The sequence below is a fragment of the Pangasianodon hypophthalmus genome, chromosome 5 (genome assembly GCF_027358585.1).
Source record: "Pangasianodon hypophthalmus isolate fPanHyp1 chromosome 5, fPanHyp1.pri, whole genome shotgun sequence".
NCBI lineage: Eukaryota > Metazoa > Chordata > Actinopteri > Siluriformes > Pangasiidae > Pangasianodon > Pangasianodon hypophthalmus.
This window is the reverse complement of record NC_069714.1, coordinates 11,756,986-11,774,394: the sequence shown is the minus strand read 5'-3', so window position 1 is coordinate 11,774,394 and position 17,409 is coordinate 11,756,986. Positions and strand designations below refer to the sequence as shown.

The 17,409-nt window shown below is 37.9% G+C and overlaps 2 protein-coding genes across 2 annotated transcripts; both read right to left on the bottom strand.

Annotated features, from left to right (window-relative positions):
- Positions 1-688: 688 nt before the first annotated feature.
- On the bottom strand, positions 689-4,638 carry gjb8 (gap junction protein beta 8). The gene is made up of 2 exons (XM_026947418.3): positions 4,509-4,638; positions 689-2,804 (listed from the first exon to the last, which is right to left on the bottom strand). Exon 2 carries the CDS (start codon positions 2,778-2,780, stop codon positions 1,980-1,982), a length of 801 nt encoding a protein of 266 aa, XP_026803219.1. The 5' UTR covers positions 2,781-2,804; positions 4,509-4,638; the 3' UTR covers positions 689-1,979.
- Positions 4,639-5,368: 730 nt separating this feature from the next.
- cryl1 (crystallin, lambda 1) lies at positions 5,369-17,408 on the bottom strand. The gene is made up of 8 exons (XM_026912882.3): positions 17,249-17,408; positions 16,648-16,755; positions 15,684-15,810; positions 14,554-14,715; positions 13,661-13,855; positions 6,801-6,909; positions 5,840-5,946; positions 5,369-5,736 (listed from the first exon to the last, which is right to left on the bottom strand). The coding sequence occupies exons 1-8, from the start codon at positions 17,287-17,289 to the stop codon at positions 5,638-5,640; spliced, it is 948 nt and encodes a 315-aa protein (XP_026768683.2). The 5' UTR covers positions 17,290-17,408; the 3' UTR covers positions 5,369-5,637.
- Between the last annotated feature and the right edge of the window lies 1 nt (position 17,409).

Sequence of the window (17,409 nt, the reverse complement as noted above, 5' to 3'; positions counted from 1 at the left end):
TTTGAGACAGCGATTTATCAGAATGGCCTCAAATGTTTTAAAAAGAAGGTGTTTTTTTCTTTTTTTACATTTGGTGCTCCATGCGCATTAGGTGCTGTGTGTGTTCGGCCCGGTGTCTCTCTCCCCCGCCCTGTGCAGCTCTCCACAGCACCAACCCTGGTCCTGAAGATCCCCTGTCCTACACGTTTGTGTGTTTTCCCTGCTCCCTGCACACCTTCTGCAACTAATCAGCTAATGACAGTTCTTCTTCAGCTAAAGTGGATGTGTTAGAGCAGGAAAAACACTGAAATGTACAGGAGAGGGGGAATCCTGAGACAGCTGCTATATACTCTATATATAGGCTAGTGAAAGTGAGTGACAGAGGGGCGCGCGGGCACACACACACACACACACACACACACACACAGAGGGATAAAAGACCCCTATAAACAATTTCGGAAGATTTAATCTCATGTCACTTAAATAAATCAACGTGTTAAATCTATCTATCTATCTATCTATCTATCTATCTATCTATCTCCCCTTCAACAAATATCTCCTGGAATTTATTTTTTCCATTCCGCGACGGTGAGGCTCCAGTCAGGAGTTTTGGCGACTGTAACAGAAGTTAAAAAAAAAAAACACAATCTGTGCAAAAGATCTCATGCAAAATTCAGAGAAAATCTATAGTACATTAAATCCCATGTGGTCCAGCATGTAAGTATTTATTTTTGCATTCATTTTAGACTACACGGAACGTTTTTATATAAAACGTAATAAATGTGTTTACATAAGTGTACAAAAAGTAGGCAAAAATGTTCAAATGCCTTGCATGTAGAAAAAAACTCTCCAACAAGACACTACAGGATGAGGTACAGGTTCTGAATAAGATTCCATATTGTTCAGTCTCTCTTCTACAGTCATAAAGACCTACTGCCCTAAAGTTTTGGGTTGTCCCTCAATCCAAACACACTGGATCCAAATAATGAAGGACTTAATAAGTAGCTCATGAGCTAGTTCAGGTGTTTTGAAAGGAGGGAAAACACCACAGACCAATGATCCTCCAGGACCAAGGTTGAGTTACCTTACCATATTGGAACCTCTTGTCCACTGGGAGCCACTGTTATCTGATTCTGGTTAGAACTGGAGCACAAAAGCTTGAAAGACATTTTACAACATATGTAGTCACATTCATTAATTAAGGTAAGTTGTAAACAGGCCAGCAAAACATACAACTATTGCCAAGTTTGCTCTTGTAAGTCAATAAAGAAATGCAATTTCTCATATTACCGAAGAGTACACAATTGCCAAATCATTTACACACAATCATTACACACAATCATGACATTTTTATATAAATGTGTATACAGACTTAAAACCCACAATCATTAAATGCACCATTCCAGATTAAAGCACATGAAGTCATGTAGGCTATAATTGGGTGCCAATATTAGATGTCTAATCATGTTCATGTTTATCAAAAAAGCATGACAATTAATAAAAAACAAACAAACACTGTATTCAAAGTTAAAATGCAAGCAAAAAGAGACAAAGCTCTCATAACGGACCCTTTGTAAATAAGGCATCAAATCACTGCCTAACAGTCTACAAAGGCTATGCTGTCTGCCAAAAAGACTGAACTGGTAAGAACATCTTAAAGTATAGACATGTGTCTGTCTCATGAAACAATATAAAAGGAAGCTATACATTCAAGAACAAAGGCAGCAGGTTAACTTTATTTGTATTTGGTAACCACTAGATGTCATTGATTTCTCCCTAAATGAGAACACAAGTGTGGAATGTGAAAAACAAGGCCACACTTTAACCAGTACTAAATGTGTTTAAACATTCATGATCAAGTGCCTTGTGCTTTTATTTCAGCAGAAGGGAACGGAGTACTACTGAAGTAGTAAAATTGCAATAACCTTTTTTTTCATGTTTGTAATGTTCATTCAAGAGAAAAAATAAATCACGTTCAGCTCGATAAAACACTGGACCTCTTACATAGACTTGCTATTACTGGACTCAGAGACTGATGAAAGCAACATCTCGTTCTTTTTGTTCTCTAACAGAGCCCCATCTTTAGACATGTCTGATGAGTGGCTATACGTATGCCTCCTCTTGGCTCTAGATAAGCATCTCATCAATGCCTTAATGATCAAATAGACCAGCTCTGCGACATTGAGCACAATGCACAAAGCTGAAGATCCCACCATGAAAATGGTGAAAACTGTCTTCTCTGTTGGTCGTGAGATGAAGCAGTCAACTTTATTTGGACAAGGCCACTGTTCACACTTGACAAGACGTGGCATCTGGAAGCCATCATAGACCATGTAGAGGGCGTACATGAAGCCAGCTTCGAAAAGGAGCCTGAAGAACAGGCTACAAGTGTAGGTCCACCACAGTGGGCCTGTAATGGGCAAGCGTCTCTTCTTCAGACCCTCCAGGTCTTCCTCCTTTGCTTTGTCACCCTTGCATGCAATGAGTTCTTTCTTGACGCCACGCTTGCGATATGCCACATGCATGGCCACCATTAGAGCCGGGGTGGAAACGAAGATCAGCTGTAGGCACCAGAGACGGATGTGAGAGACTGGGAAGAAGTGATCGTAGCAGACATTTTTGCAACCTGGCTGCTGTGTGTTACAAGTAAAGTCTGATTGCTCATCTCCCCAGACGCTCTCAGCGGCCAGCACCAGGATAGTGATGCGGAAAATGAAAAGAACGGAGAGCCAGATCTTTCCCAGACTAGTGGAGTGTTTGTTCACTCCTCCTAGCTGGCTATATAGTGCTGCCCAACTCATCTTGCTTGCTGCTGATCACTAACCCTGCAGGCAAAAAAATAAAAATGTCAAGTAGGCACCACAGTGTGACACCCTCCCCTTCTTTCCCAGGAACTCGTAGACCCCAGTTACAAAATTTCTTACACCACTTTTACAATGACTGGCTAATTGCCTAAAGGTGCATTGACTGTATGTATAACATGAACATATATTATATTCAGGAAACGGTGTTTTATTTTTTGTTATCAAGTCAATTTATGCTGTCGCACAGAAAAAGTGGGCATGGGACAGACAGGATAGCTCTTCAAAATTAAATGAACAATGAATATATATATGTACACAGTACTGTGCAAAAGTCATAGGCACCCTATTTTTTTTAGTGCAAACTTTGTTATAGATTTTTATTTTATGAATTCTACATTATTGATTCAGTATAAAAACATTTTAGATTTCCAAACATTAGTTTTCCAGCACAAAATTAAATGCTACAGAAAAATGTTTGTATGTCAGTAAAGAAAGCAGCATATTACATAAGAGACACTTTTCAGACAAAAAACATAATGAAGGCTGCTGGGTTTTGCTGCAGAAATAAGAAGCAAGTGTGACAGTCAAAGTCTCCAGAAGAACTGTGGCTGCTTCTGCAAGATGCTCAGTAACACTTACAGCTCATTTCCTTATAAAACTGCACTAATTGTACCTGAGACTGTTATTTTTTTTTAAAGCGAAGGATCGTCACACCAAATATTGACTTTGTTTTATTTATTACTGTTTACTGCTCTTTGTAGTATTTTTAATGTAGAAACATTTAGTTTCATTATTTTTGAAGGCATCTCTGCTCTACAGCATTTCTTTGCATGTGCCTAAGACTTTTGCACAGTGCTGTATATATATATATATATATATATATATATATATATATATATATATATATATATATATATATATATATATATATATATATATAATCAAAGTTTTATTATGATTGTGCTGTTGTGCTTTGTGTACACAAAAGCATTACACTTCAGTAGCCTACATTGTTGCAGGTTTATTTTTTGAATCTATTTGATCTCTAGGAGCTAAAGGTTAGACACAAAGAGTCTTAAATAGTCCTAATATAACAGAAGAACAAACAGGCTTCGTTAAAATAGGAAGATTACCACGTAGCCTGTATGAAGCAAGAAAAGGGAAACTCTGAGATTAAAAAATTGAGGTTAAATATAATACATAAAATATTGTCCATGTGTGTAGTATTATGGTTGGTACAGAAAATCTTGATCTGAAAAATCGGGGCAATTTTTTTTCCAAATCAAAGTGTCCCATAGCTATGACTCCTGTGAGACTGATATCTTTTCCTTCTCATATGATTAGATCTGATATGATATGATTAGATCTGATATGATTAGATCTCATCTTGAGGATTTTATAAAGTCCAGAGAAAACATTTGCCGGATGACACTTCAGTTCTACTTTAGTGCAATTTCTATTTTCGAACGGAACAAAACGACAAAATGGAGCAGAATTAAAAAAAAAAAAAAAAAAAAAAAGTCAGGTAAAAAATTTTTTAAAGTTGAAGTAAGAAAATGAGTTCCTAATGTAAATAAGATTTTAGCCTTACAGTCAACAGAATTTAAAGTGTTGATAAATCAGTACCAGTCTGATTCTAGCCGAGAGCTGTGTAAATGTATAAAGCTGTGTAAAGCAGTGTAAAGTGTTGAGATGGACAGGCGTAAAAGCTGAAGTTCCTCTTACCTGTGTTTAGAGAATAAAGAAGTGCGCAGCCATGCTGAGAGGCGCAGGGAGCGGCGGTACTGAGCGGCGGTAATGAGCAGCAGTAATGAGCAGCAGTAATGAGCAGCGCTCTGATCAGCGCCACTGATTTAATGCCTCTGCAGGAGGCTGCACCTGCCGTCAGGGGGCGGAGCTTCAGTCATTATCGCTCTTTAATAGGTGTGCACTCACTTCCCTTTTCTACACCATCAACACCGACTTTAATCACAACACATGCTTGCAGGTGACACTTAACATAGTAAAGGATGATGTACAACATAACCAACAACAGCCTATTATTTAACTAAAACTGATATGATATAGTAATCTAACTAACATGACTTGACATCAGTATTGGACATTTAGTTTGCCTACTGTTTCACCATCTGAAAGACTAAAGATTGTCTAAATATAAAAACAAGGTTTCTACCCTCTTTTCCTATACATCTATATGTGACATTTACTTAAGCATGGTCAATATGTTAAGTAAGAGGAGAGATTGTCTAAAATAAATAAACAGATTTTCTTAATTATGGCTGTTGGTTCACATCTTTTAGTTTTCTTTTCTAGGCAATAACTCTAAAATGAGGAACAGAGGAATTAATGTTTCTGTACTGGTTTGATTCTTGTCAGATTTGTGGTGATAGTATCACACTCTAAACTTGTCATCTCAAGTGTCCACTTTTTTTTTAATTTAACTACACTGGGCTGTAACTGTGCTGATGGAAATGCATTCACTGCAACTTTTCTATTAAGTCACATGGCAGTCACAAGTGAAGAGAGATAAATTATAGCTAAGTCACCATATAGCGTCGAGAACAAAAACACTTTACCAACCCCCATTCCAGTGTATTTTCATTTTAATGGTGAGAACAGTCAGGCTTGCTTTATAAACCAAACAAAATGCCACATTAAGTCTTTTAATAGCCATAGGTTCTGTTTTCAATTCAGAATCAAATGTACAGAAAGCACAGACATGGTGTTAAAACAGTATTCCTGAGAACAGAGGATTAGCCAGTATTCTGAAGTACAGGTGCAAAGTTGGCTCAGTTAAAATTTACTGCTTTTTTTTTTCTTAAGTTGAGACTATGAGTAATGGGGCAGAAGTCATTCACTTCTTAAGCTTAGCCAGCCCCATCAGCAGCTGATCTCTTCTCTCTCTCCTGGCAGAGAGATGCTCCCGGTCACTTGGGATAAACTCACAGATCTCCTAAAGGGATAAGAAAGGTAAGGTTACAACAAAGACTTTATTCATATAATTCACCTACGAAAATTGCATTAATTCTTAAATTATTTGATAAGACTGCACACACTTTATTGATTCTAGCTGCTGCCTCGCCATCAAACTCAGGAATGGGCCCAAAACTAGACAGAACTCTTCTCATGCCCTCCCGATAGCGTCCAAGGTAGTCTTCAAGACCTGAGGATACAGAGAAGAGGACACACATTACACAAGTCTGTTATAACTTTCTGCATGTTTCACAACAAATGCATTTAAAGGTTTATGTGACTGAATATTAAAAAGCTTTCCTTTATTTAACCTACTGTAAAAATGTATTTGAATGTTTTATCACGCCAAGCAGCTATGAGCTCTAACCTGTTGATCACTCTAGACCAAGCTGCATCCAAGATGACTCAGCTGTTATACAAACTTAATTCTTGAGTGCCTTGTTTACTTTAGCCTTGTTACACAGAATCTTGAAGTGCAACTCAAATGGTTACGAGTTGGGCTTGGATGCTTACAGGAGACTCTTACAGAGAGACAAGAATGCAAGTGTAAACATAACTTCAGTTCTTCCCTTATAAGTAGCACACACCTTGAAGGCTACAGTAGGATTAAAATTGATTAACTTTTATTCCAATATGCTATTAATGGAAGTATTCAGTCCCATATTAAAATCAGACACATCAAAATGTAATATCAACTCTTGATATTATGGTTCCAAGGACTGACCAACTGGAGCGAGAACAGTATTTAACAGCCATCAAAAGAGGGCCTTGTTTTCACATGGCTTTACAGAGCAAGGCCATCCTGCATATTTCACACTGCCTTCCGATATTCACCATGAACATGTGGCCTCCACAACACACACACACACACCACGTGAGTCACACAGTAATGCAAACAGTCATGTGCTGTGTTATGGAAGTGCTCAATTCTGACTGGAGAGCCCACGAGAAAGCAAGCCCTCTCCATGCTATGATCTGGCCATTAAAATTTTATATAAGAAAGAGATTTTATTCATAAACACATTACAACGCATGAATACTTGCCATTTGGTGCATTGAGATGCATAGTTTCAATTGGACCAATGAAAGCATAGCGCATGCCCAGCCCTTCTGACATCACCAGATCAATATCCTTTACTGAGATCACATTATCCTGAAGACACAAAAACACCACAACTCAGTAAAATGTTAACCTTCATTTGACAATGGTGTAATTTAAGAATGATTCACTGGTTTAGTGATTATCTGGGTCTACATTCAGTACTTTTAGTTTATCTGGTTCTTTATTCAGTACTTCCTGGTCTTTTTTCTGTATGGCAAATGTATGCTGATCCCACAGAGTGAGCAGAAAACAGTGACAGTCTTTCCTTTTCATCCCAATAGAAGAGCACTAAAACTGGTCCTGATGTATTGGATTTCCCTCATCATCTAATTCTGTGCCATGGGAACAATGGGACGGTATCGAGGGAAGCGTGGTAGTGCCAAGCTTTGGGCCCACTCTGCACTCAGATTACCTCAGGCTACAGATACCTGCTGCATGACCGGCTTGAAATCAAAGCTTGGACACAGACCTGGTAAAAGTGGGAGAGACTGGGAGGGGGGACAGGGTGGTCTTTGTTCATTTCCTGTGGGCAACAACGAACCCGTTATATCCCAGTCGCCGGGCGACGGACTGGCTGTGGGAGTGGAGAAAAGAGGCCTTTCCTTTGCAGTAATCACCGGAGGCAACCAGCAGCTTTCTCAGCTGCTCCACTTTCCAGTACTGGCTCTCTCTCAACAGCCCTTCTTGAACTCTCCATGCAACCCTGTATGGTTGTGTATCCTTTGAATTAACTGCTTATCCACATTAATGGCTCTTAAAATGTGATTTGTTCATGTAAGTCATAATAATAGAGGCTGTTTTATGAACCATCACCATACGGTTCTTTATTTTGTCAAATAAGTTTTTTATTCAGTCATCGAATAACCTTACAATAATCACAAGTTCCAGTAGTAATTTTTATATGCACAGAAACTTTCAAATAAAATAAATAAATAAGTAAATAAATAAGTTAAAAAAAAAAAAAAAACAAAACATGTAACACCCCTTCCCCAGCCTGTTAATATAAGATACAGTGACATTCAAAACAGCTTTTAAGTTACAATACATTGCATTAAGGAATAGAATTCCTCTTGAGGTAACAGAAGAAAGGGTCCCAAATCTTGTGAAACTGTCCAATGTTGCCTTTTAAAAGATATCTGATTCGCTCCAAGTGCAGAGTAGATACCAGCTCCTCAAGCCATAGTTTAGCAGCAGGAGGATTAACCTTTTTCCAGAACAGTAATAACAGTTTCTTGGCTGTTATCAAGCAATATGTAAGGAATTTCTGTTGAGCACTGTTCAATGAATATGTATAATTAGAATGTCCTAATATAATGAGCACTGGGTCTGGATCCATACGGTTCTTTATTGAACAAATTGTTTGAAGATTTATTTACTGGAAAAATCTGTAACCAGTTATTAGTGGCACCTACATTTTTTTGGAAAAAGCCCAATCAAACTTTGATAAATCAGTTTTCTGCCAGCAGATCAGTCCTGACCAGATGAATGTAATTTTATAGTTATTCTACACAAAACATTTCACGTGTGTTTTTAGGCTAATGTTACTTCAGCTCATGTGATTGAGGTCAGAACTCTGACTTGAACACAAAGCTGGGAGTAGGCTTAAGTATTTCTATTTATGCAGCCGTATGTGCCAGTTTGTTTTCTCTCAACATACAGGCTTGTACATTTGCCATAATGATTCTTCTCAACTCTCACAGAACATGTATAACTTTAGCAACTTGATAGGGTGGTATTTTGTTTTGTAGAGCCATTTGTTTCTTTCACAGTAACTTTGCATGACAACCACTGGAAGTACCGAAACTATAAAAGTGCTAAGATCCTTAGCCGTCAGGCTAAGAGTTATTTATCAGTTGTAGAGGATTCAGTAGTGCAGTCATCTTTAAAAGACACACGGTTTGACTGAAATGATAGAGGCCCAATAGTTACAGTAAGAAATCGTTCTGTAAACTTTATGTTCTGAGCTTTGAAAACCTATTTTATCTTTTGCCTGTATGATATTGTATTTGAACAGAATTCTATTATATACAGCAGTGATTCTTTGATATGGGAGAGTATGTGAAAAACATTTAAACTGACAAACATCCTGCAAGATGCCCAGCTTCTGTAGTGTAGAACCAGAGTCCAGCAGAGATTGCTGGTATCACTGTTCTAACACACCTATTAAATCTGGCATAAACTGCTCATTTAAAAAAAGTTTTTTGAGCAGGTACAACCCTGCCCACAAAATTGAAACTGTAAAATGTAAAATGCTGTACATGTTTTCTCCACATTTTCTCACAGATGCATGTAACTGAAGTCCATATCAGAAAGGTTTGTGTGCGTGTGCACGCATAAACCAAGGCTGACCTCAATGGTGTATTAAACACACAGAAAACATAATGTGAAAGAAATAAAGCAACAAAAGAGTTTACCCAATGCAGGGTTAGAATGCTTTGTACATGGTTTTGAAAGGCTTGCAGCACAATATTTACAGCTGCAGACTGTAAGCACGAAAACCAAATGCTATGACCTCCTGCCTAGAAACTTTTCACTACACACAGACATCAAATTTGGCCTCAGAGGAGTACTACGCTCTTTTAGACAGCACATTCCTCTTCTGTGAATTTGCAAAAACACTAAGCTTTCTTGCGCACCATCAGGTTGAACCAGATTCCTTACATTCCCACTTATGCAAAGTCTGACAAATCTGCTGGACGTTTTAGACAAATGTGACAACAAAAAAAGGTCATTCATGACATTACAACATACCCTCCTTAATGCACTCCTTTTCTTTTGCTAATGCATAATGTATTGCATAAGATTATATCATGTTAGTTCAATATCTAATATAAGAATATCATTAGGGCATGTGATTTGTTGCAATGCTGTGCCCCCCAAAAAAAAAAAAAAAAAAAAAAAAACAAGACTTAAAATGTTTCTTAAAAGCTGCAGAGATGCTAAACAAAGGTGGAACTTTTCGAGCATAATTCTAAAAGATATCTTTGGCACAAAAACAAGACAGCTTATAACCCAAGGAACACACCATACATAATGAAGCATGGTGGTGGTAGCAGCATCATGCTATGGGGTTGCTTCTCTTCAGCTGGAAGTGGAGATCTTGTCAAGCCTCTGTTATACAGCTGAAGATAAAGAAACATTTCCAGCATGATAATAACCCAAAGCGCAAATCACAAAGCACATATCGAAAACCTGTGGAATGACTTGAATGACTATGAAAGAGGGCTGTGCACAGGAGATCCTCTTGCAATTTGATAGAGTATTTTTGTAAGGAAGTGTGGAATAAAATTGCCAAATCAAGAGGTGCTATGTTTGTAGACTCTTACCCAAAAGACTGAGTGCTGTATTACAAGAAAAAGGTGCATTAACACCTTTAAGTATGAGTTAAACAGTGTACACATTTGTAAAACCAGTTTATTGTAATTTATTCTTTTTGTTGTTTTTCCTTAAATGTTTCTATCTGTTTTCCACTTGAATTTTGTTGGTCGCTATATCACATTAATGGTGAAAAAAATCTGATACAATTTATCTTGGTGTAGACTTTTTATATCCACTGTAGAGGTACAACAGTCTGTGTCGCTGGTTAGTCTAATGACACACTGTCATAAACTTGCTGCTATATTGAATAAATAGTTGGTAGTCCTGTCAAGCTAGTCAATCAGCTTTACACTCTCAGGTTAATTAGCATGACCTGGTTTGAGCTCAAGGGCTTCTTTAGTCTCTGTCCAATGTTACGCGCTTTCTCACGCAGCACATCTTAAACCTGTTTATTCTAAAAGCTGGATGCAAACCCAATGCAGGTTATAGATTTATAAAAACCTCTCGAGGACTGGAGAGATGCTTTTTAATATTCTTTAACAAAATAGCACAATTACTTAGCCATACAACTGTATATCAGGATGACATATGACAGGATAATGGAGAACTGTAACAAGAGAGAATTAGTGTGCACACTCACAAATAAGCCAAGATCACACTTTATCTTTCCTATAACCAGAGAAGGCTGGGGCTACTAAAACAGTAAAACTTTGCACAGTCCAAATGTGAACTTCTAAATGGAACTACTGGCAATCAAACACAAGCTCGTATTCCATGCAGTGATGACGAATTATCACAGGTCATCACTAAGGACACGAGTTAAAGCACTGCTTCCTGAGCAGCATAATTACAGCACAAAGAACAAACCAAATCTTGTTTAAAAAAAATGCAGATTTAAAATAGAGTATGTGACTTAAAATAAAATATGTGATATATAGGTGATATGAAGTCATGGGAAAAAGAAAGTACACCCTCCTTCAATTCTATGTTTTTATTTTTCAGGGACTAAATAACAATTGTGTGGTCCTCAAAAAACAAGAACAAGAACAACAAGAACAACTTCTATAAACAAACAAATAACCTCAGGTGACAACAACAACAACAAAAAAAACACAACATTTCAATATTTTCTGTCTTTTTTCCCCAAAAAATAATCCAATATTCAGAAACCAGGTGGGAAAAAATAAGTACACCCTACAATTCAGTATTTTGGAGAAAATGGTCTTTTTCCTAGCCACCCTTCCATGAAATCCATACTTTTTCAGCCTTTTTGTGATTGTGCTGTCATGAACATTAACATTTAATGTGCTTACAGAGGCCTGTAGGTCACAGTCAGACCTTGGACTGAATTTGATGAGACACCCATTCCTGGGAAGACTGGCAAATGGTGAATTTCAGATTGTTTGTAGATGGCCTTATAACCCTTCCCAAACTGATGAGTACTAAAAATTGCTTCTCTGGGGTCATGGCTGGTGTCCTTTCTTCTTGGCATGATGTAGACCCACAGCTGAATGCTCCACAACACCAAACTGACAAAAGATCTGCTTTTATAGAGGTAGTTGCACTTCTTGATGATTAAATAATCTTATGCATTTCATAGTAATGCCTGGCTACTGATTACTCTCTTAAAGATTGTGGTAGTGGGGTGTACTTTTTTCCTACTACATTTCTGAACGTTGTTTTACTTTTTGGGAAAAGATGACTTAATATTGAAATCTCTTTTGATGTTTTTTTTTTTTTTGTCGTTATTTGTTTGTTTTGAGAAGCTGGTGAGGACCACATTATTATTTAACCCCTGATAAATAAAAACATAGAATTGGAGGAGGGTGTGCTTTCTTATTCCCATGACAGTATAACAAACTTAACAGACAAACGAGACAGGTTTTACCATGAAAACTCTCTTATATTTTTTTACTCTCGTATATTTTTGTTGCATGCATGGACACTACTAGAAAAATATATATATTTTTTTCCTGCATGCTCTAGTGGACTAGTTCTGGCTGACCGTGAAAGGAGAAAGTGCCTCTCTGAGGTACTTGAAGCTTGAATCTTTGAGGATATGGTTCTTTATATCTCTTTGCCTCAAATAAATAATTGAGAGAACTATCTCAAGTCAGTGTCGTCAAAATTGGGCACACTGTTTAGTACTACATTAAGGACTTTGATTAACTTCACTGAATCCTTTGGCTTACTCTAGCTATCATAGCTTCTTAGAAAATTAAGCTAAAGCTGCAAGAAAACTCAAGTACAGACTCATTATCTGTCCTTAAAATCTATGATGTTTTCTTTAAATGTATGTATGTAAGTAAATGTAAATCTCATTTATTCCATAGAAATTAATGTTGCACTATTTACTGTATTTGAAATAAATATTACAATGAATGTTGGGAGGCCTTGGAGGGTTTGCAACCAGACAAATACACTATAAACACTTTTAGAGCTTCACTCACTTAATTCGTGGGGTTCCCTACTACTGAAGTCAACTGCGCCTCCATTTTCACTTTGTATTTCCTTATAAAGCTGTAGTTATTTCTGGATTATGCAATTCCGCTAAGTGAGAGTACCAGAGGTGTTGTTGACTTGCCTTTTTGCTTTGAGTTGTGAACAGATCCCATGGGGCTCCAACTCTTAAAAAGGATTGCTACTATTCACGGTGCTTCTGATACACTTTAACCTGGGACAAAATGCCCAATGGGATCAAAGAAAAGTCAAGCACTTGGCAAATTTCACAAGTGAAAGATAGTTAAAAGACTAGTATCTCTCATCTCCTAAAGTTACATGATACACTTGTGTGCTTCTTAACAAATACAGTAGGCTCTGTATGAGCCCTTCACTACTATTTTCATACTCTTTCTCACACCAGTGAATATAAGCCCAAACTACAGCCATTACCTTTTTACTTTCTATATTCAGGAACCCATGTAATAATAGCTAAACTCCATATCTGTGATATGGGCTGCATGAGGGCAAGACAGTAGCACTGTACATTCATAGATGTCTACATCATTTATATCATTATATCATTACTGTCAAAATGGAGTCCTTAACATATAAAACCCATCCTGGAAATAATCTAGAAAAATACATTTTATTCATACAGCTATACAAATATCGGCTAATCATGGCAGCAGATCAATGCATAAAATCATGCAGCTACAAGTAACAAGCTTCAGTTAAGTTTCACATCGAAAGAGAATGGGAAAAATATGATCTTTGTGATTTTGACCGTGGCATGATTCGTGTTTTGAATATTTCAGAAACCACTGATCTGCTGGTTTCTTATCTGATTTTCATGCAAAACAACTCTAAAGAGCATTATGCTGCTGCCACATGATTGGCTGTTTGGATAATTGCATGAATGAATGGGGTATAGGTGTTGCTTAAAATTAAAATATCTGGTGAATGTATATGTGATGCACTGAAAGATACAGGTACTATAGAATATCTGTGATGTAATGTTCATAGCAGTTCTGATCGGACTTACTTCAACCAGTCTCCAGCACTCTGCTATAATGGCATACTGGACTCTATTTAGCGCAAAGCCATCAATCTCCTTCCTGAGGCGTACAGGTGCCTGCCCCACTTCGGTCATCAATTCAAAAGCCATGTCCATAGCCGTAGGCAGGGTCTCAGGATGAGGAACCAGCTCCACCAGACGAACATAGTAAGGTGGGTTCACCTGTAACATGAAAGGAACATACTGATCATAGCACCACATGTCTTCCCTCAGGGAAAAAATTGCATTTGAAACATATTTGTGTTTGGTGTTGTTAAAGATAAGATACTGCTGGTCTGTCCCCACTTCAGTGTCTGGCTAATCCCTAATGCTTGGCATTAACCCACTGAACATTTACCCACTGAACATGTAACTGTAAATCGTTCACTTTTTGTTACACATACACAGACAGACACGCACAGACGCAGGCTTGCACAGATGCAGACACGCACACGCAGACATGCACACACGCAGGCACGCACACACGCACACGCAGGCATGCACACGCACAGGCACACACAGGCACTTAGGTAACACTGAACACTGTACAAGATGGAAATACACTCTGGATGGAACAGCAGTTCATCAGAGGGCATCACACACATGTTCATGCATTCACACACTCCTTCACATCTGGGAGGAATTTATCATAGCCAATGCACCTACTGGCATGTTTTCGGGAAGTGGTAGAAAACTGGAGTACCTTTAGGAAACCTATACTGACACAGGGAGAACATTTAAAACTCAGCACACGCAGTAACTGGAGCTTGGGATTAAAACCCAGACCCTGGAACTGTGAGGTGACAAACCCTACCCGCTACCGTATACTCCTCTGAGGATTCCTATACAAAATACAGTGTCACAGTGCAAAGCTCACTGACCGGGTGGGATATAATACAGCGTTTTGGGTTCTGGACTAGAGAGAAGACGTTGCTGGGCATCAGACACGAGGTGGAGCTGCTGAGAATAGTGTCCTCACCCACGTGATTTTCCACAGCCTGGAAAACAGTCTGCTTGGCCTGTAGTTCCTCAAATACACACTCCTAACAAGCAAACCATATTAAGATTGAAGAAAATGAACAATTCAACATTTAGATAAACATTTAAATAAAGCATACCTAGGACAACAAGTGTATGACAAACACGTCTGTGTTTTCAGCCGGTAGATTTAATTTTGTAGCATTCAAAATTTTGAAATAATAGTCTACAATAGCATTTGATTTTTTTGTGGTGACTATATAACAAAACTACACAAGCTGATAAGGTTTAACTGGCAAAAAATATTTTCACATTCTAATCACCTTGGACTGTCATTAGCTTGAAGGCTGAAAAGCCTAAACTCTTCCTTGTGTGGTTAATATGTTAATTATCAAACCACACAAACCAGAGATTGGACATAAGCTGACATAACATACAACACATTATCATTCAAAACAGTTTCATTTCCTGTTAGGACCTGAACCTTTCTGATACTGCATTCAGAACATGGTTTTGACCGTACAGACTTGTTTGAGAAAGAAAGTCTGTCTCAGAACTATGATAATATATAGGTAATCTGGAAGGCTTAGTCAAACAACCAAACACATCTCTCTGCTTTGGCATTAACCAGTAAACAGAAGCAAAATATTGGTCACTGACATTCTCATTCTATGATCCATGTCTATGTCAGCATACCCCCTTTGTGATAAAAACTTTCGACATCACTTCAGTTTTATTTAACTATAAATTGTACTTGTATCCACTGTTAAAGATAAAATGCTCAAAAGAGTACTGTACTCAACTATTTATTCAGAAAAATAGTTTATGGGTATAGTAATATCAATGCATAACAAAGATGGTGTCTGACTATAAGGTTACACATTTAAAAGTATACAGTGGTATACACATTGTTTAACCCAGTGGTATCCATAATATTTCAATTATTCCCGACTCAGGATTGGCACACCAGAACAACTAAGATATAGACAGAATACTTGGTGGATTTGTGTAGTGGTTCAAGTGAAGACTTTACCTGAACAAAAAATGCTCCCTCTAGTGCTTGTGAAAGGTCATCATGACTGCTCAGCAAACTCAACTGCTCTGAAGCACTGAGCTTTCCTCTAAGCATTTGAGCTTCCTGAAGCTCCTCTACTTGCTTCCTGCTCAAATATGAAGACAACAAGTTGTTTTCAATCTTGGAATGTTTTCAATCCCTGTCACTGCTTAATATGATGAGTATGAAAACATACATAATATGCTATGGCCTTCAAAGTGACCAGATCTCAAAACCATTTGAACACCTATGGGGGATTTCGGGCTGATGTGTTTGACAGGGCTCTCCACCATCACCATCAAAACACCAACAGAAGGAATATTTTTTGGAGGAATGGTGTTCATTACTCCAATAGAGTTCCAGAGACTTGTAGAATCTCTCTCTCTCTCTCTCTGTGTAATGCCTGTTTTAAGATGCATAAATACTGTACTGGAAGTAGTGCAATACTTGATCAGACCAATATGACAATATTTATCCTAATATATTCTGTAATGTATCTCCTTAACCATTAGCTGTAAATGTTAACTTATACGTTAATGTAAAAGGACCTATACATGAGAAAATGTCCTGCTGCCCCCTCTACTGACAACAAAATTTAAGCTCACTACATAAGACTTCCCATACACGCCTACTCATGAAGACTAAATTCACCACTGTATCAAAAGATAAGTGACAGGGTCGGTTTAAGATTTTAAACTAATTTCGAAAGACATTATTTTGCACCAAATCACAGGGATGAAGTAACCGGGCTGGACAAATTATAAAACATAAAGTATCTCGTAGTGAGGCTTGTAAATTATATATTCCCTGTAGTTAAATATTAAAGCCAGTCTATCCTCTGTTTGGCTGTTTGTTTCAGTGTTTCACCTGAAAATGATCTGTGTGCTGCCACTTTACAGGATAACTATTAGCTTAAAGTCTTTTCTACCAATCTGTCACAGACCTGATTTCTGCAATGGCCCTTGATGCTTGTCCTGGCTGATTGTCATAGATTTTAACCCTGTATCCTCCACTTAAGAACACCATGGCCCAGGAGCGGCCAATTAGCCCACTGAAAGAGAAAACCAGCAAGCCTTATGTTATTAAAAATATATACATTATATAATATAACATTGGGAGATCTGTGTAAGATCCATAGACAATGAGTGAGGCTACATGTAGGAACCCTTATGAATATCAGTCTTACAGTATTTAAACTGCTCCAAGCTATTGTGCCAGCTGTCAATTTGTCAAACACTTAATAGGTATTAAAGATCAACATAAAGTAGTATTAGAACTAAATGAATGAATTAATGAATGAATGGGGAAGAGTAACAACTCGTGTAAAAAAAAGAAACAACATACTCTTCCCTCATAACAAAGGACCCTAACCAGCGATTAGTCGCTTATGCTCTAAATGAACTGGCAAATATCCATACAAACCAAAGGTCGAGCAGAAACTCAGATGGTGCAGCTGCAGGACCTGAGCTCGACAGGTTGCACTGCTGCCATTATTATATATTTAACACTGAACTAGCTGAGTTAAATGTCGTTAGCCTGCTCACCTTCCTACAACTGTAATGATTTTCCCTTTAGATGAAGACATTGTGCACGGTCGCTAACACCAGCTAAAAATTTAGCAATAATTCATCCCAAACTCAAAGTCTCAAAAACCCAATCTCGTGAATCATGTGGTCATAGGCGGTGCTCCAAGGCACCTACGGAA